Consider the following 27,812-nt stretch of genomic DNA (forward strand, 5'->3'; position numbering starts at 1 on the left):
GCCTTATGTTTTCTATTAAGTATGTATAGATGTGGTATGCAACTCCTGGGAAAAATGGTGTGCAGTAATTCAGGCAACCAGACTGTCCGCATCTACTACAGTTGAAGCTTTTCTGGTAGCAGTCAAGCAAAAGTCTCATGTGAATAACCAAAGAATAAGAGTTACAAGTTAGGAGAACTCTTTTTTTCCAGTATATTTTATTTTTTGAATAAAGTAACAATTGAGCGCTTTACTTTCAACTCCATGAAGTATTTCCTAGTAGAATACAAATGGGATGTGAGCTGTGCTAAAACGGTATTTGAAAGCCCTCACATTGAATAGGGAGCAAGGCTTGGCTTTGGTTAAGATGCTAAACCAGATTTAAGAGCTCTGGATCCTTTCACATCCATAGTTCCAGTTCCCGGGGCAGTCCAAGGTAACGTTCTCCAACCACGGGCTTGTGGGATATTTCCATCTGACTCGGGAATGGAGCTCGGTGTTATCTAGGACAGGATTTGCTTGCGCCGCTTTTAATTACTTAGCGGCACCGTCGCCACATCCCGATGCTGTTCGCTGACCTGCCAGTTGGGAAGGGAAAATCGCTGTTATTGCCCGCGCTGTGTTGCCTGCAGAACTTCCCCCAAACTAGCACCCTCCTGAAGCACTAGTAGAGAGGGAGAATCCACTTTCTAGGGCAAGGTATTTGGTTGCTCTGTCCCAAGTCCCCTAGGTAAAGTGGGAATAACAGCTGAACGCGTTAGTTCCCCGTTCGCCCGGTGCTCGGGAGCGGGGCGAGGCGGCGCCGCCGCGCAGTGCGCGCCCGGGCCCCGCCGAGGGGGAGCGCCGCCCCGTCCCCCCCGCCCCCCCCGCGCTAATGGTTTGGCCTCGCCGGCTCCGCGTGCCCCCCTCCCTCCTGGCGGCCGCTTGGGCTCTCCCACTTGAGACGGCTCCACCGCCCCGGGGGAGCTCGGCGGAGGCGGCGCGCGCCGGCCGTCACGTGGCTGCCGGCGGCGGGGCCGCGGCCGGCGCGCGGCGGCGGGGCGGGCGGCGCGGGGCGGCAGCGCCATGTCGCTGCGGGAGCGCGGCCCGGGCGGCGCCTTCAGCGCGGCCGAGGCCGAGGGGGAGGCGGAGGCGGCGCCGGCGGGGCCGGGGCCGGAGCGGGAGCCGGAGCGGTGCCTGTCGCTGTTACCCTGGGACCGCTTCTCGGCCTGGCTGCACTGCGTGTGCGTGGTGGGCTTCGACCTGGAGCTGGGCCAGGCCGTGGAGGTACGCGCGGCGGCGGCGGGGCCCTCCGCGCCCCCGGAATCGGGCACTTCCTCTGGCGCCGGCGTTGCGCAGCGGCGGGGGAAGCGCGGCTGTGCGGCGGGGAAATGTGATTGTGCAAAATCACCAAGTGCGGCGGCGGCGGCGGCGGGGGGGCGGGGGGGGTGCGGGAGCGCGGCGGGGCGGCTGCCACCGCGGGGCCCCGGGGCTCCCGGCGCCTGCGGCCGCCGCAGCCCGCCGTTCCCCGCCGCCCTCGCCGCGGCGCCTTCGCTTCCCTACGAGCAGCGTTGACTGCCCCGGCATCTGGGCGCTAACGGCTCTAGAGGGCTGCAGCCACAGCCCGAATAAACGGTCCTCGGCTTCCTTCAGATCGGTAAGGAGTGCCGGCACGTTCTCTGAGTCTCTGAAGCGTGTTCCTTACACCGAATGAGTGTAAAACTGCGACGCTGGGTTAGTGACGGTGCCCCAGACTGCAGTTGTTTCCTTGCCTGCTGCTCTTTGTCATTTTGTGCAACAGGCGAGCATCTATGCAACTGCTTGTTCAACTGGATGAGGGAGCTAATGGGGTCGAGAAATAAATGAGAAAAGAATTTTCCCTTGGATCAGTTTCACGTTCTGGTTCAACACATGGCTGTGCAAACACTTGAGCTGGCAAGTGGAGAAAAGCGTCTTTTTTTCCTTCTTTCTCTCTCTCTTTCTTTTCTTTCTCTCTTTTTTTTTTTTTTAAAGCAGTGCTACTGTAAATTTATGGTAGACTGGCCTAAAATTCAATAAAGCTAGCTACTACAAAATTTAAAATACGTAATTGATATGCATTGTTGCTGCAAGAGAAATGCAAATAAGTAATTAGCATAGTATACTAGCTTTCTAAGCTGTGGTCACATCGTGTTTTAAGGTGGTGTTAACAAAGACAAGCATGTCTTTATAACCTATGACTTAAGCAGATGATGTTCTTGGTGGCTGAAGGAAGCACAGGGTGCCTCTGTCTTGTCTGCAGACAACTCTTACAGTGTTAACTGTCCCATTAATTTTAGTTATATGCACACATGGAATGAAACTTAAAATATGTACAAAACTAAAGTTTGAGATTTTTCAGTTACACTGCTGTGTAAAAAAAATATTTAAAAATTAGCTTTTAGTAAACAATTGGGTTTCTTAACTCTACAGAATATTAGAAGATAAGGAAGTTGCAAAGCAAACACTTTCTTCTTTCATACCCATACAGAAGAAGACATGTCTTATTTCTTACTTTCAAACTCCTTTCACAGAAGGAAGGAGCTCCTTTGACAGAAAGAAGAAGTTACTTTTCTTTCACTTACAAACTGAAGTGCGTGTTCTTGTAATAAAATTGGGATTTGTGGCAGTGGGTCTGCTATAACACTTCAGTCCATTTTTCAGAATGCTAGCCAGTAAGGCTATTTATTTTGGGCTTTCCTGTCCAACAAGTTAAATTATTATTTTGGGAAGGAAATAAAACACTTGTAAAGGACACCTAGATTGTGAAGGCAAGCACTGGGAAACTAGGGAGCGATAGAATGATGGTCTCCCACAATTTTTCTGCTCCTTGTGTCTGCCTTGCAGCCTCTGCTTTGCCCCTTTGGTTTTGTGCTTTTGATAGGCAACTTCATCTTCAACACCTCGTGGTTATGAGCAGCAGGCATCGTAGTAGCTTACAGGAATGGTGTTCATGTTCAGTTCTCTTTGCGTTTATTTAGTAAGGTTGTTCAGCACTCTGTGGAATAATTTAAAAATTAATTTACCCTGTGCTTGCATTCTTTACCCTTGCATCATTCTGAAGTGGCCATGCAGGTCAGAAAGGCTGAGAAGGCATGACAGGATAGACGTAAGAGTTACTACTATTTTTGCTCATCGCCCTTTGACTTCTGCGAAGACATACTGGTGTTAGTGAGCAAAAAAAAATCAATTCAAGTCTGGCCTATAGCGTTTAAGCCTTCTGAAAGAGTTACAGTTGAGTGTATTACCCAGCATAAGGACATTTTTACCATAGGGAAATGTTAAGAGATTAAAAAAGATGATGATAGGAATAGCAGTTTACTAAATGCAGTATGCAGGTGTTCCACCCATATGTCTACTTTTAGCTTTAGTTATACTAATAGTTATAGAAGTCATTGGATATGAGAAGAAAGAAATGAATTGGAGCGTTTCGTGGCCAGGGGTCAGAAAGCCTGTGTATTCTCAGACCAGCCTGTGGATATATTTGTTGTCTTATGTAGAGTAGGATAACTTTATATTATTAGGAGATACATTTACTTGCGTTTTGTAGAACAAGGTTATAGAAGATAATTGGATACTTTAATACTAAGTTATATTAGTGATAAGATAATAAGAGAAGGACTCTTAAGTTAGTGTTTCTCTTACACTGAACCTCTGTCCTTACAGGGGTTCCCATCTGTAGAAGCCTTGAAACCTTTTCTGGAACATCATCTTTGAATTTATGTTGGATTCTCTTTCCTTACAGACTATAACCACCCATTTCAGTGGTTTTTGTTTTGGTTTGAGGGTTTTTTTTGAGTGACTTTTTAGTTGAAATTTAAACATCTCGGGTCTTTCCTCTTCTCTTTATGTTCTTTCTCACTTACTGCCATAGTCGCCAATTTTATACTCTCTGCTTTAAGTAATGGTGTTTCCATGTGTTACATTGTGTTGCATCGCTTTTGATTTATGCAGTGTGAAAATATAAAATAAATATACTTATATATCTCCTGGCAAAACTCAAGTGGAAGAAGGAAGTCTACAGAAAGTGGAAAGGGGGACAGGCCACTTGAGAGGAATATAGGAACGTTGTCAGAGTATGCAGGGATGCGACGAGGAAGGCTGAGGCCCGTTTGGAATTAAATCTGGCCAGAGATGTCAAGGACAACAAGAAGGGCTTCTTCAAAGACATAGTAGCAAGAGGAAGACTAGGGAAAATGTGGGGCCTTTGCTGAATGGGGCGGGTGCCCTGGTGACGAAGGATGCAGAGAAGGCAGAGTTACTGAATGCCTTCTTTGCTCAGTCTTTACTGCTCAGGCCAGCCCTCAGGAACCCCAGACCCTGGAGACAAGAGAGAAAGTCTGGAGAGAGGAAGACTTTCCCTTGGTTGAGAAGGATCGGATTAGAGATCATTTAAGCAAACTTGACACCCACAAATCCATGGGCCCTGATGGGATGCACCCACGAGTGCTGAGGGAGCTGGCGGACATTATTGCACAGCCACTCTCCATCATCTTTGAAAGGTCATGGAGGACAGGAGAGGTGCCTGAAGACTGGAAGAAAGCCAATGTCACCCCAGTCTTCAAAAAGGGCAAGAAGGAGGACCCAGGGAACTACAGGCCAGTCAGCCTCACCTGCATCCCTGGAAAGGTGATGGAGCAACTCATCCTGGAGGCCATCTCCAAGCATGTGGAGGACAAGAAGGTGATCAGGAATAGTCAGCATGGCTTCACCAAGGGGAAATCATGCTTAACCAATCTGATAGCCTTCTAGGATGGAATGACTGGCTGGGTAGATGAGGGGAGAGCAGTGGATGTTGTCTACCTTGACTTCAGCAAGGCTTTTGACACTGTCTCCCATAACATCCTCATAGACAAGCTCAGGAAATGTGGGTTAGATGAGTGGACAGTGAGGTGGATTGAGAACTGGCTAAATGGCAGAGCTCAGAGGGTTGTGATCAGCGGCGCAGTCTAGTTGGAGGCCTGTAGCTAGCGGTGTCCCCCAGGGGTCAGTACTGGGTCGAGTCTTGTTCAACTTCTTCATCAGTGACCTGGATGAAGGGACAGAGTGCACCCTCAGCAAGTTTGCTGATGATACAAAACTGGGAGGAGTGGTGGATGCACCAGAGGGCTGTGCTGCCATTTGGAGAGACCTAGACAGCCTGGAGAGGTGGGCAGAGAGAAACCTCCTGAAGTTCAACAAAAGGAAGTGCAGAGTCCTTCACCTGGGGAGGAATAACCCCATGCACCAGTAGAGGTTGGGGGTTGAGCTGCTGGAAAGCAGCTCTGCGGGGAAGGACCTGGGAGTGCTGGTGGACACCAAGTTAAGCATGAGGCAGCAATGTGCCCTTGTGGCCAAGAAGGCCAATGGTATCCTGGGGTGCATCAGGAAGAGTGTTGCCAGCAGGTGGAGGGAGGTGATCCTCCCCCTCTCCTCAGCCCTGCTGAGGCCACATCTGGAGTCCTGCGTCCAGTTCTGGGCTCCCCAGTACAAGAGGGATGTGGCACTACTGGAGCAAGTCCAGCGAAGGCCCACAAAGATGATTAGGGGACTGGAGCATCTCTCTTATGAGGAAAGGCTGAGAGAGCTTGGCCTGTTTAGCCTGGAGAAGAGAAGGCTGAGAGGAGATCTTATCAATGTGTACAAGTATCTGAAGGGAGGGTGTCGAGAGGATGGGACCAGACTCTTTTCAGTGGTGACCAGCGACAGGACGCGTGGCAACGGGCACGAACCGAAACACAGACAGTTCCATCTGAACACGAGGAAAAACTTCTTCACTGTGAGGGTGACAGAGCCCTGGAACCGGTTGCCCCGAGAGGTGGTGGAGTCTCCTTCTCTGGAGATGTTCAAAACCACTTGGACGCAATCCTGTGCAATGTGCTCTAGGTGACCCTGCTTGAGCAGGGGGGTTGGACTAGATGATCTCCAGAGGTCCCTTCCAACCTCAGCGATTCTGTGATTTTTTTTTTAATCTGTGACTGCAATAGCTGTGGCTTTTTGGGTGTGTTCCTTGAACTTTCATTGTTCCCAGCTCTCATTTGGAGCCAATGTTCATCCTCCACCAGTTAGTACTAATATAGAGGGCATTTCATAACTGAATTCTGATTACTCCCATCTAACTGTCCAGTGCAATGGACTTCAGGTGATAACGTGTTGTCAGCTCTCTTTGACACCAGCCACTGCATCTCCTAGGTACAAGTTAAAGCTAAGAGGTATAATCCTTTTCTCCCTTAAGACCAGTTGCACCAAAACCTCAAAGTAATCTGAATTTTGGAATGTGTCTGTACTGTCTCTAGTTGGCTTCCAAAATATCTTGCAAAGATGGGTGACCAACTTAGCCTAAAAGCATGTGGAAAGTAAGAACAGCCATGTAGTTTTAATTGCTTACCATTGAAAATAAGCTAAATTTAGGCAAGTATGAGAGGCTTATATCCTTAAAATATTTAAAGGAGAAGTTTATTGCGTAACTTACCTAGTTTATTTTCAAATAAAATACTGCTTTTTTTTTTCTGTAGGTAATATATCCTCCACATTCAAAACTCACAGATAAAGAGGTGAGTCATGGTTGCTGTATAAATTAACTAAATGAAAAACAAATGATTTTTTTTTGAAATATAACTCCTCTCTTTCTTTTCCCCACCCTTTAGAAGACCAATATTTGCTATTTGTCTTTTCCAGATTCCAATTCAGGTAAGTGCTTCCTCCACTCGATAGCTAGAAGCGTGCAGCTATTGTTGGACTAAGCTATGTTAAAACAGATAGAATTTAGCAGTATATGTCCATAGTTTTAGATTAAGAGATTTATGTGTATATTGTAATTATTTAATAATATTACAATACAGAATAGTTGGAATTAAAGTTAAATATAAAACAGTAATTGTCTGTGTTGCAATAAAAGCTGGGGACTATCTATTTTGTGTAAGTGAAATATCAGGAATGTGAATATATAGGACCTTCCAGAAGACACATGTGCAGATGTTTCAGAATACTTTGCAGACAAAGAACAAATCTCTTAATATCTCTCTTAAACAAAATAATAATATTGTCATTGTAGACGGAAGTGTAGACACAGAATTTAAAGGGTTTAATAAAGCTGATGAAAGGGATATAGGACCCTCTTGTAAATTTTTACCTGTTTTCTAAATTTGTAAGAGTGAAACTGACTTTTCATTCTAAATGCTTTTGAATTTAGAAGTCCTGAAGGGAAAGGCCTAGGTTATCTTATATCTTCTTCTCTATTCTTTGCTTCTGTTGCTGTGTGTGGTCCTGCTTGCTGAATTCTTCTTTCATCTAAACTTTTCGTGTTCTGCTGCCAAAGAGGAGTTGGAGGCATGTGGCTGATGAGTTGGACCACCTGCAAAAAGAGATGGCAGAAGTACAGACGCTTCCTTTCACATTTTATGTCCTTACAAAAGGCCAAACCTTTAGTAACAAACTTGTCCCTATAACTGCTCTTATTCTGCTTTTGGTTGCTCTGCAGCATGACAGTTCTTATATGGGTTGATGGAGAAGTGTGCTTTTAATATGTGTGTGTGAGCTCTGGTATACATGACTCTATAAACTGTCTTAGTTAAATTTTTTCCTTCTGCTTTAATGTCATGAAAATTAAGCTTTGCTCTTGATATCCTGTATGTAAGTAGAGGAAAAGCTTCTTTCTATTATTGAAGGAGGAAATGAGCTAACTGTGTCTTAGTGTTACTCTCATTGTGATTGGCTGCAAATTTGTCTAACATTTAAAAGGTGTATTTAAGGTATAAAAATAATGCGTTAGGAACAAGGGCTGTTTTTGTTTGTTTGTTTTACAAATAAGAATGATAGTAAAATTATTTTAGGCAAAATAGACATAAAATACATAAAGAGGGTTTACTTTTAACAGGAAAGTTTTTTGCTTTTGGTAATGTGACTACGTGTAGGTTCTTGATCATCCATGGCTGAAGTTTCAAATGGTATGGGGGGGATTACCTGCATAAAAGCCATGTTCTAGAAATTAGGTAGAAGTAAATACATTCTGCTTTATTTATTTTTTATTGTAGGCTGTAACATAGAAAAGAAAGCTTTGTGTGATATAACAGTAAAGGAAATTGAGTTTGCAGTTAATTTGAGGTTAGTCTGTCCTAGGTTTTTATGGCTTAAAAGTGCACAAAGGGCCCATAAAGTATCATTCATTGATAATTTTCTTGTGCATAAGGGAGAAGCAGAAAGATGAATTTTAGTTTATCTTTTTTTTTTCTTTTACAACTATGGTCAGAAATCAGTTTAACTCTTGTAATGGTCATGAATTTAAAAAAAAAAAAAGTGAATTTAATGAGGCACTAGTTCATGACATTTGTTGTATTTTTGAAGCTAAGTTACTTAATACAGTTATCTTTAAAATAATACTTTTGTCTTTGCATGGATAGTTGAGGAAAGAACAGTCATTTACCTATCTTTCCAAATTCTACATACAGGAAGAGCTTGCTAAAGAAAGAAGCCGCCAAATTCTGAATGGTATTTCAGTACGTTAATGATCAAGGGTAGCTTACTTTTAGGTCTTCTCCATGTAGCTTTTTTTGTATTAGCCTAGTTTGCCCTAAATTAAGGGAACTAGTTACATAAACTTGGAGAAAAATTTTAGCGCTTTATTATTGTCATGTAAGGTATTTTTCCTGGTATTTACCTTGTTGGTCCATGTGGCTCAGCGCTTGCGTTGGTTACCTGTCTGGATTATTGTATGGGTAGCCTGTGCTGTAATATTTTGCTGCTCTCAATTTTGTCTTGGTGCATTGTGGGTTTTCTGCTGCAACTTCTGGGGGTTCTGAGGCTCCGACTTGAATGCTGTGAACATGGCAGCATTAAACCACACTGCCAGATGGATCTGGCTTAGGATTTGGGGTATCATTGGTTGCTGCAGCTGTACATGTACTGAAGGAGAAGTAAGAAGATGAAATCGAGCTCTTAGTCTACAGAGTATTTATCTGGAGAATGGAGCTTTGCCTGGGTATTTAGTCAGTTAGCACTGACTGGTGTAACACAGGACAGCTCTGCAGAGTCCAGAGGATCATTATTCACTTCAGAATTTTTTTTCCTAGAGATCTTTGCAAATTTTGACCAAAACCTGTAAGAGCAAAGCCCTAATGAAGTTCTGTTCAATATGGAGACGCATGTGTCCTTTGCCATCTGAAAGTCCACTGCCCTAGCAGTAGCTGCAAGTTTGGTAGATCCATTTCCGTAGCCATTGGCATGAAGGTTTACACTGCTGCTGCGAGGCTGTTGTGCTGCGAGGCGGCTTGGCAGTGCTCAGGAGCTTGTCTTTCAACTGATTGTGTTCGTGTTCATTACAGTGCCTTCGAAAGGGGGGGTGGGTTGGTTGTTTTAAAGCAGGTTTGCTAGGGTGGTAGTGTGCCTGCATGTTCTTATGATTCTACCCGTCTCCCTTACCACTGTTCCCATGGATAGCACAGTCTGTTCAGCTTACACATCTTCCATTTGAACTTCAGGATTTTTTGCAGCCTCCTCTATTTTAACAGCAAACAGCATTTTTAAAGGTGAGAAAATAGCCATGAGGCTATCAGTGATACAAGTTCTGATATTACAGTTCTCATGTTCCAACTGGGGAGAGTTTCTTTGAGATCTGATCCAAAAATTAGCCCTAATTTATTTTCAGACTGCAAGTAGTCAGTACATTTAGCTAAATTTTCCCTTAGGAAATCCTTTTGAATAGAAATGAAGGGAGACTTCACTCCTTGAAAGTGTTACTGGAAAGTCTGTTCTTGTCCTCTCCTGGAACTCCCCTGATGTGACTTTGCATTAATAGCAAATATATTATTTATATTTAAATATATGGATTATAAGTTTATTTATATTTTGTCAACATCTTGAGGAAGTCTGCATTTCACTCACTTTTCTGCAGTTGGTATTTTAGCCCTCAGAAATACTAGTCCAATCCTAGGCATCCACATGGAATTAGAGATCAGCATAGTGCACTGTTACAGTATGACTGATGTCCTCTTTGGTATCAAAAAAGCTAGTGCAGTTATTCAACAGCAAAATGACATGTGGTCAAGATGATCAAAACTGTACAGCCAGGCCAATAAAATGTGGAATAATAGTGGGAGGACAGCTACTAGTAGAGCTGTTAGGGACGTGACAATCTAAGTCTTTAATAAATTCACTGTGAGGTAGAGAATTTTTTTTTTTTCGTTTTGCTCTAAAGAAGTTTGTTTATTGTTATGACAGAATTGCTCACTTTAAAAAAGATTAGAATAAAAAATTCCAAATACTGTTATTTGTTGTTTATATCTTCCCCTTATATAGGTTGTCTTGGGGACACACAGTTTTGTTTTAGATTTCGACGGTCTTCTGGAAGAAAAGTCTCATTGTGTTGTTTTCTGGACCAATTGGATAGAGATCTACCAGTTTACTTAAAGGTTGGAAATAATAAAAAAAATGAAGTTAATCTCTTCTGGTTAATAGTAATGGATAGATGTTCACACTTAGATGTTTAAAAAACAAAACTCTGAACTGGATGTCTTGAAAGGCAAAGCTCATTAGATTTTTTTTGTAGCATGTCATTATCATAATATCTAACTAATAAATGAGTTCTAATTATCCTTTAAATATTCATTATTACGTATTTTGCACTGCAATGAATTGCATTGGTGACCAAACCTATTTTGTTATTGCCTGGAAACCTGAAGATCAGTTTGTAAGAACCCTTATTGGAAATCTGAAGTGCTTAATAACTTTTTATAAACCTAGGTTGAACGATTCCTCTCTGTCTCTCCCTTTCATTTTTTAAAGATGGAGGAGTCACCTAAGAGAGGTAGTGGTCAAAAAGTTCTCAGCAGAAAGTTAGGGACCACTAGGTCTTTAACTATGGTAGTTGAAGTGTCACTCTCAAATTCAACTTAATTTTTTTAATATGGCAAATAGTTGAATTCCTGTCTGTAGGAAGGATGAAGCTGATGTTTTAGCTTTGAAATGTGAGAGAATGCTTCTTTAATACTCTGAGAATCTTTTATGAACTAATGCATTGAAAGACTGGCTTTTGTCTTTATTCAAAAGCCAGAGCTTCTGTAAGTTTGGGGTTGTTTGTTGGGTTGGTTTGGGGGTTTTTTTGTTTTTTGTTTTTGTTTGTTTTTAACTGCTAAAATCTTTTTAGAACAACTTTGCAAAATTGCCTGTTGATTTATTTCTCAGGGAATTAATTCTGTTTTTGCTTTCATGGCGTTTCAAGAGAATGTAGATGAAAGAATAGCAAAGACAGAAAGCACAGTTATTTCCACACACTGTTGCTTTCTCTTCAAAGGAGTTATAAAAGTTTTAATGCCAATAAAAAGGATAATCCTTAGTTTATTACACTTAATCAGCTTCAGAGCCTGTAAGGAGATAAGCTTGCTCATGCTTAAAAAGAAAGATGATATCAGGTTGTTGTATTGAATTCTTTTGGTTCTTTTGCAGAAGGATCCAGCATATTACTATGGCTATGTATATTTCAGACAAGTTCGAGACAAATCGTTAAAGAGAGGCTATTTCCAGAAGGTAATTTAAATTAACTTAGCAACATATTAATTCCACAGCTGGTTGTTTTCAGTGGCTTTGGAGGAACAGGATGAGTATCTTGATCTCTTAGCAATTTTGTCTACTGTTACAAATCATTTAAGTGAGAGTTATGTAGCATTGAATGGGAAGTGAAAAGGAGAAATATGTAGTAATTATTTTGTTTTCACAATATGCTTTACTAAGCCTGTATGTAGCCCAGGAATAATTTTTGTGAGATTTAGTTTGTCACCCAGAAGAATAGTCTTTAATGGGTAGTTTATAATTACCTTTTGTAGACATGGCTGTTACTAACTTGATTGTGATTTATAGTAGACTGGTCAAACTTTATATGTATCAATAATACTACGTTCCAGATGCACTCTCAGAAGAAAACTTTATTTTGTATTCAAGCAATAAGTTTGGAACTCTTGGGAACTGTTTGTTTGCGGTTGCCTGTAGTTAAATGGATGGTTGACTTGTTTGTGTGGAAAATTCACTTGATACTGTATTCACCTGATTACTAGTAGAACTGAATGGCCTGTTGGGGCAGGAGGTTAACTTAAAACAGTATTTTTATACACTGTTTTGTTACTCTTTATTCCAGTCCTTGGTTCTCATCAGCAAACTACCATATGTCCACCTCTTTCGCACTGTGCTTAAGCAAATAGCACCAGAGTTTTTTGAAAAAAGTGAAGCTTTCCTGGAAGCAGGTAGTGGCACTATTACTTTGTTCTGAAAGAGCTCCTAAAATACCATGTGTGTGTTTTGGAGAAATAACAAACACCACTGTCCCATTCTAGTTTGCATGTCTGTCTTCATTTGGAATAGAGTGCTGAAACTTTAGGAAACTGGCTTGTTTTCTAGATGATTTAACAGAACTAATCTAACCTTGGATCACTTCCAAGAAAGGAAAAGCAACAGAGCAACACTTGCAGGTGCCTCGGTCTTACTCTAGAGTTTTATTAAGTGCCGGAGAGGGCCAAATGGGAAAGTTATTTACTCTTTGCCTGAAAGTGCTGTGTTCTTTGTACTGCTTTATCCCAGAAGAACAACAGTTCTTGTTCTTCCACTGAGCAGCAATTTGTGGAAATCATTTTTTTTAATAAGAGTTGTATTTTTTTAATTACCTGTAGAAAAGCAGGTTTGGTTTTGTTCTTAGTATAACTTTTCATAAGAAAAGGTCTGCAGAAACTGCTAGGATTAGTAATGATATACATAGTTGTTTACGACAAAATGTTGAAAAGCTTCCTAGCCAAGCTATTTTTCATCTCTTAAGATTTTTTTTTTTTTCTTAACTACTTGGGTTTATCTGTTCAACAGCTAACTTACATAATTGTGTGTGCTCTTTTCAAAGTTTCTTAAAATGTACTTGCATGGTTTCTCTTACAGCATGTTTCTTAAACTGATTGCGAGTCTGGTTGCTACAAAAAATGGAAGACAAGATGGTACCATTTTCTTAAAATGAATAACTTATTATAGTTCTAATGAAATAGCACATTAAGAATGTCAAAAATGCAATAAAACTTCTTTAGAGTATGGACTGAACAAAAGATAAATAGAAAGGTTGTGGGATATCAGCATTAATTTAAGATGTCAACATGTACAAAGTTGACTACAATATCATGGATTATAGCTATAAAGTATACTTTATGTATTTTTTTCTTAAGTTTGTAGTGATGTTGATCGTTGGCCACCCCCAATTCCAGGGGAAATACTGCATTTGCCCATTATGGGTATTATAATGAAGGTAAATACTCTTGCCTTTTTTCTCTTTTTTTTTGATTTTTTTTTCCCCCCCTCCACTTACTGTATATTTACTCAGTGTATTCTGCCGTGTTTTCAGTGTTTTATTCTTCAGAACAGGAATAGACATAAACTCTGCTCAATGAGGGCTGGGGAGATCCTGATTAGGTTCCTTGATTTATTTATTTATTTATTTTTTAATTTTGGTGCATGGGTTAACATGTAGTTTATGCAGACAGACAGAAGAAATATTTCAGTGCAACTCATAAATAAGTAACTCATAAAATACAAGTTTGACCAAAAAAAACCCCTGTTTTGGCCCACATGCCAGAGATTAATTTTGTGGCTGTTGCTAACTTTCAATAACAGTGTAATACGTCTGAAGAAAGCTATTAAAGTTATATCTAGTGTGTGGAGAAGAATTGTAGTGGTTAAATGGTGGCTAAGAACTGGGCCTCTGGGAGTCATAGTATCTTCATATGGAATGGAATTAAATGGACTTAATGCATCTAGAGATTGCAGTTGGAAGTAAATTCTTAGCAGATCCTTTCAAGCTTATGGCTAAGGCATGTGCATCACCAGGGAGATGAAAGGAAAGCTTCTGAAGCTCTTCTGTAAGAAAAAAAATTAATGAAGCATTGTCTGGATGTTGGGTGATGATGGTGAGTGGCAGATATGTCTTGTCTGGGAATTGCCCACGTTCATCTCATTAGTGTTTCCTACCCATGGGAGCTGAGACTGCATTTCTAAACTGAGTGAAGCCCTAATTACTGTCTTCAGTTGTATCATCACTGCTTGCTTTTTGGTTTGTTTTTTCCCCCCTCCCCCACGGTTTAGGCAGTTAGTTTAATCATCACTTACACATTAGATCCGTTTGCCCACACCAGCCTCCAGCGTGATTAAATGTGTAGTACTGCAAGACTAACAGGTGCAGAGCGTGAGGTCAGGAAAAGATGTTTATGTTGCTCAGTATGTTTGGATTCTGCCCCACACCCATCAAGAAATCTGCTTTGGTAGAGATTTTTCTAACAGTATTCCTGTACCAATGCAATACCCCATAACTTTACTTCAGATGTTTCTCTTTACCATTAAAACATTTTGGTTTGAATTTATTGTAATAGTTGTAACTAATGTTATCGGTAACACGTTTTTGTTTTTAAATGAAGTATAATTTTCATATTCTAATGTTCAATTTAGTAATATAATACTACATAGGATAGCATATTAATTCCTGTAGCAATGATCTGTAGTCTTTAGCTCTGTATTCATTGTCATGTGAATGTTTTATAGAGTAAGTTAAGAATCATACTGTGTTACATCCTCTTTAAATGTTACATCTTGTCCATAAGTATTTTAAGTCTCTGCTGGATTAGATACAAGGAAAAGAATTTTTCTTTCTTTCTTTCTTTCTTTCTTCCAAAGTTGCGGATTCCAACATACCGTGACAAGCCTGGAACAACCCAAATAGTACAGAATATGCACCAGGTAGAGATTAGATATTGCTGTTGTATGCACCACCACAATAAATAGCTGCCTTCACTTTTTAAGCTTCTTCATAAAAGATTGGGAGCCAGTCCTCATACACTTTGTAATAATGAAATCCACAGTCTTTGAAAATGTGAGTAGAAGAGTCTAGGATTGGATTTCTCACAGAAAAGATATTTTAACCCAGTTACCTCAGCCACCTTAGGACAGGGCAAAACAAGTCTGTCTGTGCCTTCATATGCTGTATGACTGTGGCTTGAAACAGCTTAAGTGTCTTGTATTGTTTCTGGACTGAAAGCCATGTGTCCATAACCGGGAGAAAAATCTTGCTTTTAGACTAATAAATAATTACTGGTGTAGTAGTATGTATTTAGGGTATATATGATCTCCTGTCTGTAAGCATTTAAGGGAAACTGTTTTAATTAATACTTGCATATTATGATGACTAAAAAACTAGCATTGTGATGTCTTTTAGGCAGATGCACAAATCTCCATGGCCTTACCTACTGTTCATGAAGTAGACCTTTTCAGGTAGGAATTTGGACTGATTTATCCCTAGTTGTGAATTCCCACAGGTCAAAGACTAATGAGAGTTCCATAACACAGAGCTCTTAGTTTGCAAGCTAAGTTTATCAGTATTATTTTTAATACTCTTCTCTTGTCAAGCTGGCTAAAAAACAGTTTAGACAACACACAGGTCGAAACTGCAATAAATAAGCAAGTTCTTTAAATGTTCCCTTTTGCAATAATATTTTATTGTTTCAAGCGACTATTGCATGCTACTTGAAACATCCTTTTTATGCATTCTGTCACTTAATCGAATACCTATATCTTCTAATTCTTTTAAGTGTGTTAAAATCTTTCGATCTGTTTTTAGGTGTTTCTGTCCAGTGTTCTTTCACATTCAGATGATCTGGGAACTAGTCTTGCTAGGAGAACCACTTGTTGTGATGGCACCATCACCATCTGAATCTTCAGAAACTGTGCTAGCACTTGTTAGGTAAATACAGCAGAGCTTCTGAGGTAACAACTGAGGGAGTCCTTGCAGCTGAGTGCAACTTCAGTTGATCTAACAGACTTAAAAATTTTAGGTTTGCATGTTCTTTCATGACTTTTTGCATTGTATGCATACAATAAGCTTGTCCTCTTTTTACCCTGCAGTTGCATTTCACCGTTAAAGTACTGCAGTGATTTCAGGCCATACTTTACCATACATGACAGTGAATTCAAAGAATATACAACTCGTACACAAGCCCCGTAAGTAAACCGGATTTTGTTGTGGAGATGCTGCTCAAAATTATAAATAAGGCTTATCTTACAGAATACAATAATTAGCTATTTTAAGTAGTCACTCCAATTAGGTAGGATAGAGAGTTATGAAACAATGTCATAAATAACTGACATTATCTCATAATTAAACTACACTTAGCTTAACAGGTTTCTTGGGTGCAGAGTAAGTAAAACTGGAAATATAAAAGCAAGATATGTTTTTGCTGTTCAGCAAGGCTTTGCCTTTGCAATATCTGGTCTGAAATAGCTCTGTAGGAAATTCTATTCTGTAATCAATTTTTATTTTGAAGTAATTACTGAACAAAGTGACTTCTAAAATTCAGCATCCATATAGCTGTTTTTTAAGTTAATCTGGGTGATGTCCTAGTGGAGACTATCCTTTAAAAAGTGCGCTCTCTTCACTAAATTTGTTTAAAAAATGTTTTAAATACTTCAAAAATTAAGATGCTTTTTGAAGAGCATGAGTCTCAAATCTTCTACAAAAAATTCTGTTTGTGAAACTACTTTAAGGAAATACTTTGCTCCTTCACTTTTTTTAATCATACTCTTATTTTGATACTCATACTCTTACAATATTTCCTCATTATACAAGTTATTGAAATGGAACTTGATTTGGGAGTGGATTGTATAGTTAGATTCAATAATGCTTTTTTTTTTTTTTTTTGAACAAAGTTATTCTACAGTCTGAACAGGCAGTGCTGTTAGGTTAAAATTTAACTCCGTGGTGGTTTGTTTTTTTTTTTCCCCCTCCCCCTCAAAAAACTATTTCCAGAAATACAGCAGTAGAAAAACATCCAAACATTGGCATTTTGTATGAGATTGTATTCCATCGGACTGGTTATGCAGGATGTAATTTAGTTTCTAAAAATAATCCAGAGAAGAATATGGCTAAACTTTAGTGACCCATGTTAAAAAACTGCATCTACTCATGTTTAGCAGAGTAGAAAGGTTGCTTAGAAGCTCAGTTAGTATTTGAAATGGAGCTAAAATCCTTCTGGCTTTTTTGTTAAAAACTGTAAAAATCAGAGACTTTTAAAGCCATGACTCTTAAGAAAGAGGAAAAATTCAGATGATGCAGGTCCTGTGTCTTTTCTTTAGGGAGAGGGGAGCAAGGGCTGTTTTGATTTATTATGCTCTTTCAGAAATTACTTCAGTGGTTTAAAAACAGAATTTGTTCCAGAGAATACAATAGATGAAGGCTCCAAAAAGCTACCAAGTAGCTTTCTACAAAATTTTGCTATTGTATCATCAGTAGCAACAAAATAAGATTCCTCAAGATTTGCTGCTAACGTACCTTGACCTGGAGAATTTTTTTGTGTGAACGAAAGATTTACTTTAACCTTTGGTCTTCTCCTGCAATTAATAGAAGAATTTTATGTCTTTAATTCTTTAGTTCAGTTCATGCACATTGGTCCAAACCAATTGTGTCCCAAACTTGCTTTTTAGTTCCTACAGTATAGATGTGAGATGATTTGATAGCTATCTTAAGTTAGGCTTGGCCAGTCTTGATCCATTCTTAGAGAGAAGGAAGATTGTCTATTGTTTGTGATCTTTTGAGTCATTCAGTGTGTCTGTTAACTTGATTCTGTTGTTTGACTTGACCATGAAAAGAACATAAACCATCATAAATTTAGTTTTCAGAGTACAACAAAAGAATGTTGAGACCTTTTATGGACACTGTCTTTATCATTGTTTTGGAAAAGAAAATTTAAATTGGATGTGGTAGCACTTAAAAATTACAAACAACATTTGCAAATATCGGTGAATTTAGAAGAATAGTACAAGTGAGATTAAGAAGATTATAGAAACAGCAGAAAATTCACGTGAATGGGGGGAAATACATATAATAAATATCTGGATTAAAATGTTTTCAGGTGAACATCCTTGAATAGCAGTAATATTGAGAATAAATTATTTGCTGGTGAAGGTTGAGTTCAGTGACAAGCAAGGAAAGACTTCAGAGAAACTGATGCATTTTGTTGCTGCTCACTCTAAGGTGTCATGGAGTTGAGAGATGAAAATATTTGTGGGTTAACAGAAATTGATGCCTATTTGTCATCATGGCATAACTGGAAGAATGGAATAAAAATGTGAAGATTACTTGCTGCTTCCCTTCCTCCCCACCTTGCCTTGAGAAACAAGGAACTTCTTAGGGATGGTGTACAGAAAGTGATAAAATTTGGGATTTGTAAAACCAGTCTGAAGAAGTGATAATCTATTTTTAGTATAGCAGTTCCAATGAGGCTTGCAGTAATACTGCAAAAACATTTAGCTCCAAGATGGATGGCAGCCACTATACTAAAATATATGTTGTTAAATCCTAAATTCCATCTTAGGGCTGATGTTACTACCTCAGAAGTATCCGCGTACAGTGCAGACATAAAATCTTACAGGTTGCGCGCGCTTTGGGTTAATGCTTTGCTAGCAATGTGCTTGTACTTCACCACTTGATTACTGCTTTTTAACAAAGAGCAATAAGGTGTTGGGAAGGAAGTAAAATAGTACATGTGTCTCTCCTTAATCTCACCATCTGAGCAGTAGCTCAGCTGAGAAGTTTTGCACACATGGCAGTCACATTCACATGCACATTCAAGTACCAAGTGTAATGTGATGATAAAACCTTAAAAAATAGTAATCTGCCCTTCAAAGATATGGTCAGATTTCTGATCATTTAACAAAATAGTGATAATTCAGACAATACTCTGTTTTCATCAGTGCAAATGGGCAGAATTTAGCCAAGAGTCTGTGAAGAAAATCTGGCACTTTTACTCTCTGCTACAGTTTGGACTTTAAATAAGATGCATCTGTTCTGCCATTGTCTAAGTTTTATAGACTTTGTTAAACTTATTGTGCTCTTACAAGTAACTTAAATTTTAACTCTTAAATAAGTGCAAAAGCAAAATAATGTAATAATCTAAATCAATATGTGTATAATAATAGTTTTTTAATAATTAAAGATGTAGAAAATGACATCTTGTAATCATGAAAACAGAAGCTCTTGCTGTCATATTTTAAATATTGTCTTTATATTTCTAGACCATCTGTCATTCTGGGGGTGACAAATCCTTTTTTTGCCAAAACACTCCAGCACTGGCCCCACATTATCCGAATTGGAGATATTAAACTTCCAGGTAAGATACAAATTCTGCTACAATCCTGTACTACAAGATCTAAAAATATAGTGTGACGTCATTTGCTGTCCAGGAGTTCACTAGCAGGATACTCTATCTGTGTGCTTATTTATTAACCAACATATAGAATTCAGTTTAAGGAATAAAACAGTGCTAACTAAATACTCATGGATGAATATCTGTTCGATGAAATTAAGCTTTTGATTACTGTATGTCTTATATTGCCAAATCTAATACCTTAAATGTAAAAGGTAGTAATACTCAATAGTAGTAATGTTTTATCTAAATTCTCACACAATCCTGGTTTTGTCTCTCCACCAATAAGGTAATACACAGAGAAACATAATTTATTTCTGATGTTAATTCTAGGATGAGTAGGATGTAATAAATTAGTCACAGCAAGGGCACAGAAAATAAGACTCATGTAAAAGTTACTGTTAATGTTACAATATTATAAAAAGATGCCTGCTGACGGCATTTTAATAAAATAATTCTAATCTTGCCATATCCTAGTAATTATTGATTGTTCAAGTTGATGATTTCCTTATGTGAGTAGAACGTTATTGTAAACTTCGGATGGCATATGAATTACCAACCTGTAATAAAATCCTGCAATACTGTAATTATGAAATGAAATTCCTGAACTTAGTTGTTTACCAAGACAGGTTCACCACTCTACTTTGAAAGTGGGAATTCATAAATATCCAGTTAGGATAATATTATATTTTTGTAGAATAGCTATGTTCCATGTCCAAGTATACTAAATTAGTTAAGGATTAGGTACTGTCTTCAATATAACTGGGCAATTTTTTTTGTTTACTTTAGTTTAAACTTAAAAATATCATGCTGGTCTGTGCTTCAGAATGCCAGTTTTGGAAAACAGCTAGCTGATGTGTAGGAAATTGGGAGTTTAAAAAAAAAAACCAACAACCTTAAATTATCAAACCTCTGCTTAGCTGTTTGTGCAGGTGGCCTTCAAAATTGGTATGCAGTTTCAAGGATGAAATTCTGAGGTTTTGGTGCAGATACATGATTTGCTTAGTCAGGAAGTTCCAGAGATGTATCTGGCTCACCTGCCTTTAAAATTTTCAGGTTTATTTCTTTAGGGACAAAGAGAAGGGTTGTGATGTTGTTCCTTTTCCACCCACCCTGGCAGTTTCAGTAGTAATTTATACTATTACTTTTTCTGAAGTCTTGCATACAACTAGATCAAAGTTCTGCAGAATTTAGAGACTGGAGGGGGCTATATCTGGCTGGAGAAGGATATATCTGACCAAAAGCAAAACAACTAATCCTACTTTGGCCTATTGAAAAGGAGACTTGAAATCATATTCTTAGTTCATGGCTACTGTTTAACTTCTGTATACATAACAGTTGTTATTTTGGTCAAAGTACTAAAGACTTGTTCCTGAAAGCATTCACCTAAAGAGAATGAAGGAAGATGGAATAAAATTTGACATTAATGAAACAAATATTCAAAATGAATAGCCTGTATGGTATTATTTGCCTGTTTACTGTATGTTTTTGGATATATTCTTCGATGCTTGTTTGTGATGCCTCTTACTACATTAGATTGTCTTCTAAATAGAACTATTAGCTTATAAGAAATCAGTGCAATGTATAGCGTATTAATTGTAGTATTTACATTAGGAATTAAGATTTATAGTAAGATGGCTTTAAATGTTTTGGCAGGTGAAGTTCCAAAGCAGGTGAAAGTGAAAAAACTGAAGAACCTAAAAACTTTGGACTCAAAACCTGGTAATAAGTTGTTTTGGAGCTGAAGTATCCAGTCTTTTCTAGGTTAAAAAAGCATACTCTGTTTTTCCTTTGGTTGTATGCTGCTTCTTTTTTCTTGCCTTTTTTTTCCTTTTTTCTTTTTTAGGGGTTTATACATCTTATAAGACATATTTAAACAAAGATGAAGAAATCATAAAACAGTTACAAAAGGTAATACTTCAAGTCTGTTCTTAATAGAAATTTTGTATACTGTCTTGTGCTACTGTTTTTATTTAGGGCTGAGGTCTGTCTGCATATCTAAAATGATTTTGATTTTTCTTCACCCCAATTCATAACTGGAAAAAAAAATTATATATGTATATGTGTATATATCCTCCTTCTAGAAGGCATGAGGATATTTGCATGCCTCTGCCTTTCTATTAGCAATTTCTACAACAATGGGAATGGTGAAACTGAAGAAGTTAGCTTAATTTAGTGAATTTAAACAACATCCATTCATCTAGGTTTTGGGTTGTTGGGGTCTCTCTCCTCGCCCCCAGTCTCCTTGGTCTAGAAATCTCACATATGACGTTTTCAACAATCAGAGCTTCCAAATTCTGACTTACAAAAAAGCTTATTTATAGAAACTTCCCTTTCCTTTCCTATATGAATTTTACACTAAAACTCATGTAAAAAAATAACAGCCAAAGGAGTGAATATCTGTGCTCAAGTAGTCAGTGCGATTATTTTGCTTTAATGGTTCGGGGTGAGTGGTGCTGTATGTAAGCTTATGGCAAGTGAATACAGAAATACTGGAATAATTCTTAAAAAAAAAAAAAAAAAAATCCATATTTACATATTTTGAGATAACAAACTTGTATTGTGATTTCTTTTTAAAGGGTGTACAGCAGAAACGTCCCACAGAAGCACAGAGTGTGATTCTTCGGCGTTATTTCTTGGAATTGACAGAAAGTTTCATTATTCCATTAGTAAGCTGTTATACCAATGGGTTTTTATATATATATATATATATGTGGGATAGGTTTGGTGGGGTTTTATGTTTTTTGTTTTAGCATTAGTTTTAGTAGATCATATTTGAGCTAGAGAAATTTTACAGTATTTTAGAGAAGTTAATATACAGCTTAATGTTATCTTACATTTCTTTAATTACAACACTTAGCACTAAAATATTGAAGGCAGTAGCTTAATGTCTAATATGAAACATTTATACACCCAAACAGCAGGCTTAGATCTCAAAAGGGAACACTCCTCTGTATATTTTGCTGGACATCATTTTCAGATGTTCACTTGTTACGTATTGTGTAGCATTTATGCAAAGCAAAACTATATATGTATTTTTATTATTTATTTATTTATTTATTAACACGGAGTAAGAAGGAAATCTCTAATCCTTCCTCGGCGTTTGAAATTCACTCCCCTTTCCTTTACATTGTTCAACATTTTTTGCCTCTAAGTATATGGGCGTCTCCCCTGAACTGGAGAAGTGTAAATATTGAAATGGTAGAGTTGGAAAGCATTTTGTGATGACAAGAGTTGTATAAGTGTATGCTTTTGTAGTAATTTGTTATGATAGCTGGAAGGTTATTACAAGGTAATCTTTCTACTAATATGCGAAAGATTAACTGACTGAACTGGTAAGTTATACTGGTTTCAAATTTTTTCCCTTAAATATTTGTTCTGTCTTCTAGTGATTATCTGCATGTACTTCTTTTCTGTGTGAATCTTCGAAGTTCAGAGAATTTTTCCCTTTTCAGGTCATATTTGTGCACTGACTGTTCTTATATTTGGCATGAGAAAGTGCATCCAGCACATTTTGGTTCTTTTCACCTGCCTGGTCAAGACAGTGCGTTTCACTGCTTGTCTTCTAGATAGCGAACTGACTTCTTCCCCGCGGATTCGCTTATCTTTGCAACTACGTTTTTCCCTATTCTCCATCTGACTTTCAGAGAACAATTTCTTCAAAGGCAGATTTTATTTATTGCCATTGCATACCTGCCATAGACAAACTTCATCAATCAAATGTCCCTGGGCAGTTGTTCTATGGCCTCAGGGCAGGTTTTTCTCATATTACTGCAGTATTTGTAGGACTTCTTTAAAACTTATGCCTACTTCAAGTATAAACAAAGGTTACAGCGGACTTATGAGGAAAAGGCAACATCTCCACTTGGACTCGGAACCTCTAGAACTGGCAAAAGGATTGTTACCAAATTTAGCTTTAGCTGTGCTCCTGTCAGGAAGTGTTAATGGACAATATGACATTTCTGCAGGAGCCACAGAATTTGCTTTTCTCTTACCTGTTCTCGCTTTCCTTGCTGTTACTGCTGTTTCAGAAAAACTGGCCAAGTTAAATTCGGTATGGATGGATATTGCAAACACCTACATACCTTTGGGGAAGAAATGATATTCATGCACAGAGCTTTTGACTAGATCAGAAAATCAAAGATTAATTTAGGTTAGAGGGGACAGGTGGTCCAACCCTCCACTTGGCTAAATACAGCTAAATATCAAACCTTGCTTTACAAATACAAGCATAAGCTTTTGGACAAATTCAATACTCTGTTATGTCCCCTGATTCTAGAGAAGGCTTGTTTGTTAGCCTCATGCTTCAGCCTCCCCATTAGAAGCAGTAATTGCAGCATCTAGATTACTGGTGACTGCAGCGATCAGGCACGAAGCTGCTTGCCCCAAACCCTGGATTTTGGAACTATAAGGTATTTTCATGATGACTTCCCGTTTCTCAGCCATGCATCTGGCCATAAACCTGATAAAGTTTTACAGCCCGGGGAAAAAAAAAAAAAAAAATCCTGAAACTGCATTGAAAGCTTTCAGAATTTTCGTCTTATTTTATGTCTCCATCTCAGCAAAGAGCCTCCAGTTCTTGCTGTAAAGTGTAATAGAGACTAGTCCAGGTGATGTGAAGGTTAATAATTGGACTAATGGCATCTAGTTCCTTCAATCATAGCTTTTGGAGCAGGAATTCTTCTGATTTTGTTGCTTTATCTTTCTCTGTCTCTATCTGTGATAAGCTATATTGTTTTTCCTCAGAATCTCATTAGAATGGTTTCTAGAGAGCAGATCTCAAGACTGCTATGTTTTCCTCCCTGCAGCTTCTATGCACTGTTCCTGTAAAGGAATAATTCTTAAGTTTGTTGTATCAGGAGATATTTTCTTCTCATTTTGGGGGCTATAAAGCTGATTGCCAGAAAGCTGCTTGCAAATTCAAACGACTCTAAAAGATGCTATTATAATGTTACAGAGGAAAGACTGATTTTTATCTCAACCATCCGTGTGTCTACTTCATATCTATCAGGGCATCACACAGAAAATACCTTTCCAGTGGATCAGATACATTTCTTGTACAGCATCCTGCTATTCATGGAATGCATTTTTTTCTCTTTTTTTTTTTTTTTTTGGTTTAGCATGCACATTTGGTGTCATGCTCTCTGAATACGATACTTAAGCTGTTCAAATCTCTAAGCCTAAGCTGGGGGACTAATTTTGTCTCGTTTTTGTCTAGGCAGTAGAGATTATTGGAATGCTTCATGCTCATTCACCAGATAATTATTTCTTTTGAGCAGAGTTCTCAATTTGCTGAAAGAAATTTAAAAAATATGAATTTTTATCTAATGTTACTGTAAAAACTTACCAGTCTTGTAAATTGAAATCTTGCTGTACTGTTTGCAGGCTCCTGACATACCTTCACCTTGACAAACGAATATGGTCTATCTTTTCTCTCTCCTGTTCTTTTGAGACAGGATGGGCATGTAGGTTGAACCTAAAACCTTTACCTGGCCTTCTCCCCGCCTTAGTCAAACTTTTACTTCAAGCAAGAAACTTAGTTCATTTTCTTTTACAAGTCTTATACTTCCAGGGTAAAATCACTCTTTAGATTCTCTGCTTCAAGAAAAGTATACGGGGTGGGGGTGTTCTTTGTTTTTTCAAAAGATAGAACTGGACTTTCATAACATTATCAAAGCTGCTTATGTTCATAGATCAAAAGGAATAGCCATTTGCCCGCAAAGACTTTCAAAATGGTTAACAGGTTGTGTTGGTGAGCTTGTGTGAGCTGGCAAGGTGGAGCTGCCTCCTGCCATCAGCACTTAAGCTCCAGCAGTGGCCTTGCTGAGAAATGTCTCCACCACTGATAACGTTAAGTAGCCATCTGGGGCTCTAGCTATGCCTTTGCCAAGTATTGCTGCTGCAGGGATGTCCAAAGCTGATAGAGCATTTGGCAGGGCAGTTCTGTAGTTAATTTTTGTATGAGGGACTCGAATCCACTTCCAGATACTTGATACAATGTGGGATTAGTGCTTGGATTTGATCAATTTGAAGGTACCTGTGAACTGACACTAAAATGGAAAGAGAGATTATTTACTAGTAGTCGGGGTTCAGGTTGTAATACTCAATATATACATTTGCTTCCTGCCCGCCTTTCCCTTTCCCCCCGAGTCCTTCTTGAATCTTGCTGATGTGAGGTTCTGTAGTTGAGAAATCCAAATGGGATCAGATAAGCTCCTTCTTATACACACATATGCTAAATATGCATGACCTTTACAAGTACTTAGAAAACTTTGTGGTCACAAGTGATAAGTAAACATACACGTGGACTGTGTATCTTAAATACTGGTTATGTAAACAACCTTTCTTTTACCTTTCCCTAGGAACGTTATGTGGCAAGTCTAATGCCTCTGCAAAAATGTATATCACCATGGAAGGTAAGGATATATACCTGCAATGAGCTGGAAACTGGTGATTAGAGAAAAAAGTTATGTTATGCTAATTCATCTTTTTTTTTTTCCTCTTTCCATAGAGTCCACCACAGCTGAGACAGTTTAGCCAAGAGGACTTCATGAAATCACTGGAGAAAGCAGGACCACAGCTCACTTCAGGTTTAAAAGGAGACTGGATAGGACTTTACAGGTTATTTCTTTAATCAACATAAGAAATTAAACTGAACTTAAATGAAGGCAAATCAGTAATATGAATGCTTGAGCAAACTTGCTGTCTATTGATTTGCATATTTATTCATAAGACTTACTTTTGGAATATGTGCTTTAGTAAGAATTGCTAGTCCTTAGCAGACTTCTAATAACCACTGAAATCGGTTTCTCCGTAACCTTTTAATGGTTTTCATAAAATGCTACTAACACCAGTAGTATTTGTGTTTTTTTTTTAACCTAGTTCTAACTTGATTCCTCCTTCCAATCAAACACAAAGATTTAAAAACAAGGATTTTTAAAACTCAGTCTTGCTTTTATCCTGCCAAGATTCCTTACTTTTACTGTCTTTTAGACACTGTTTCTCTTCAGTTCTCTCAATCCTTTTCTGGATTGATAGAAGCACTTGTATTCTGCTTTGGAATATTTTATTTTTCTGAAAGAAAACAGAAATGATCCTAATACCTTCTTCAGCCTCCAACATAATTTTTTAATAATTGTGAATTGATGGCACAGAAAATGGAGTGGTATCAGAATTGTAATTAAAACACAAAATTTGTTTTGCTTTTGTCTTTTACCAGGCATTTTTTGAAATCACCAAACTTTGATGGCTGGTTTAGGAGCCGGCAGAAAGAAATGACACAGAAGCTGGAGGCCCTTCATTTAGAAGCACTCTGTAATGAGGTTGGTAAATGTGTGCTTATGATGATACTTATATTAAAATTCTCCTCAATGTCAGTTTTATTGCTACTGTTTACATTGTGCACATAAAAATGTTGATGACTTTGTCAAGTCTGAGTAAAATATGAATTAGTCAAGTATAGACTAGAACTAACCTAGCAAAAGAGAACAATAATGAAATACAGTTAATTTTTATAATGATTGGCACCGTTTGTAAAATACATCTTCAGTCCATTTTTGCTCTGTTATACGTTTTGAATTTGACTTTTTTTCTCTCCCAAAACTCTTTTTTTCCTCCTACTTGATACTGTTATCTCGTTCAACTTCCTTCCCTGGTATTTCATTTGATATATACTATTTCACTACTAAAAGTGTTTTAGGTTTCTTTGTAGGTATAAATTCACTGAGTGCCATAGAAAATTTGACAACTAATTAGATACTGATAGTATTTAGAACTGAACTAGAACTGATTCATATTAATTAGAAACTGAGAAGTGAAATCTGTTATTGATATTTAAAAAAATGCCATATAAATGATCCTAAGTTATAAGATGCATTCTGTAGGTCATGCTGATACCCACTTCAGCTGCTTATTTGAGTAAGAACAGCTGGCTGAAATACAAATGTTACAAGAGTAAAACAGATGGTAGGATGGCAAGATAAATAGGGAGTAGAGAGAACAAAAAAGTAAGTCAACATCATAGCTTAAAAAAACAAAAAGTTGACTGGTGGTTTAAAAAAAAACACAAAACAACAACAATTGATTTTTTTTATCCCTTGCCTTGTCAATTCCCAAACAGTACATTGTAGCAGCCGAAATAGATTGTTCAAATAGAGCAGCCCAGATAGTTTGCAGGGTAATAGCTAGGTCAACTATATCACCTAGAATCTATCTATAGTGACTATATTTGTCACTAATTTATTACCAAGAAAAGGATGAATGTATTACTGACGCTGATCCTTAATAGCTTTATTCTTTTGATCCACGATTTACATCTTTTTTTGTACAAGAGCAAATGTCTTTAATAGGTGAATAGTAAAAGGGGAGAGGAACAGAATTTGTATAGCGAAATTCATTTAATGAGTATATTTTACTAGTTATCCACTATGTGGTAGATCTCCTTTAATGCCCTAGAAACAAGAAGTGCAGCCTGGCACTATTTTAATCTTTCATCATGCTGGCAGATCTAATTTAATAATCATTCAGTGGTATTTTGCATTGTAGATGCTGTTTTTGAAACTAAGCCTCTTCAGCACTTTTTTAATGTATGTATATTTGTTTGTATTGTGGTTGTGCCCTGGTCCCCCTAGTGCTAAGCACTGGGGAAACATG

At 38.2% G+C, this 27,812-nt stretch overlaps 1 protein-coding gene across 1 annotated transcript in view; it reads left to right on the forward strand.

The window, feature by feature from the left end:
* The first annotated feature begins 853 nt into the window (after positions 1-853).
* The window catches only part of DENND6A (DENN domain containing 6A), a 29,739-nt gene continuing 2,780 nt past the window's right edge, over positions 854-27,812 (forward strand). Inside the window, exons 1-18 of the mRNA XM_013958513.2 lie at positions 854-1,615; positions 6,471-6,509; positions 6,603-6,645; positions 10,249-10,361; positions 11,395-11,475; positions 12,080-12,185; positions 13,143-13,222; positions 14,641-14,703; positions 15,179-15,234; positions 15,581-15,703; positions 15,865-15,960; positions 19,030-19,124; positions 20,817-20,882; positions 21,007-21,071; positions 21,740-21,829; positions 25,523-25,576; positions 25,672-25,781; positions 26,380-26,482. Of these exons, the coding sequence (XP_013813967.2) occupies positions 854-1,615; positions 6,471-6,509; positions 6,603-6,645; positions 10,249-10,361; positions 11,395-11,475; positions 12,080-12,185; positions 13,143-13,222; positions 14,641-14,703; positions 15,179-15,234; positions 15,581-15,703; positions 15,865-15,960; positions 19,030-19,124; positions 20,817-20,882; positions 21,007-21,071; positions 21,740-21,829; positions 25,523-25,576; positions 25,672-25,781; positions 26,380-26,482 (2,145 nt within the window). The remainder of the gene's footprint in view (positions 1,616-6,470; positions 6,510-6,602; positions 6,646-10,248; positions 10,362-11,394; positions 11,476-12,079; positions 12,186-13,142; positions 13,223-14,640; positions 14,704-15,178; positions 15,235-15,580; positions 15,704-15,864; positions 15,961-19,029; positions 19,125-20,816; positions 20,883-21,006; positions 21,072-21,739; positions 21,830-25,522; positions 25,577-25,671; positions 25,782-26,379; positions 26,483-27,812) is intronic.

Source organism: Apteryx mantelli, chromosome 12, assembly GCF_036417845.1.
Source record: "Apteryx mantelli isolate bAptMan1 chromosome 12, bAptMan1.hap1, whole genome shotgun sequence".
Lineage (NCBI taxonomy): Eukaryota > Metazoa > Chordata > Aves > Apterygiformes > Apterygidae > Apteryx > Apteryx mantelli.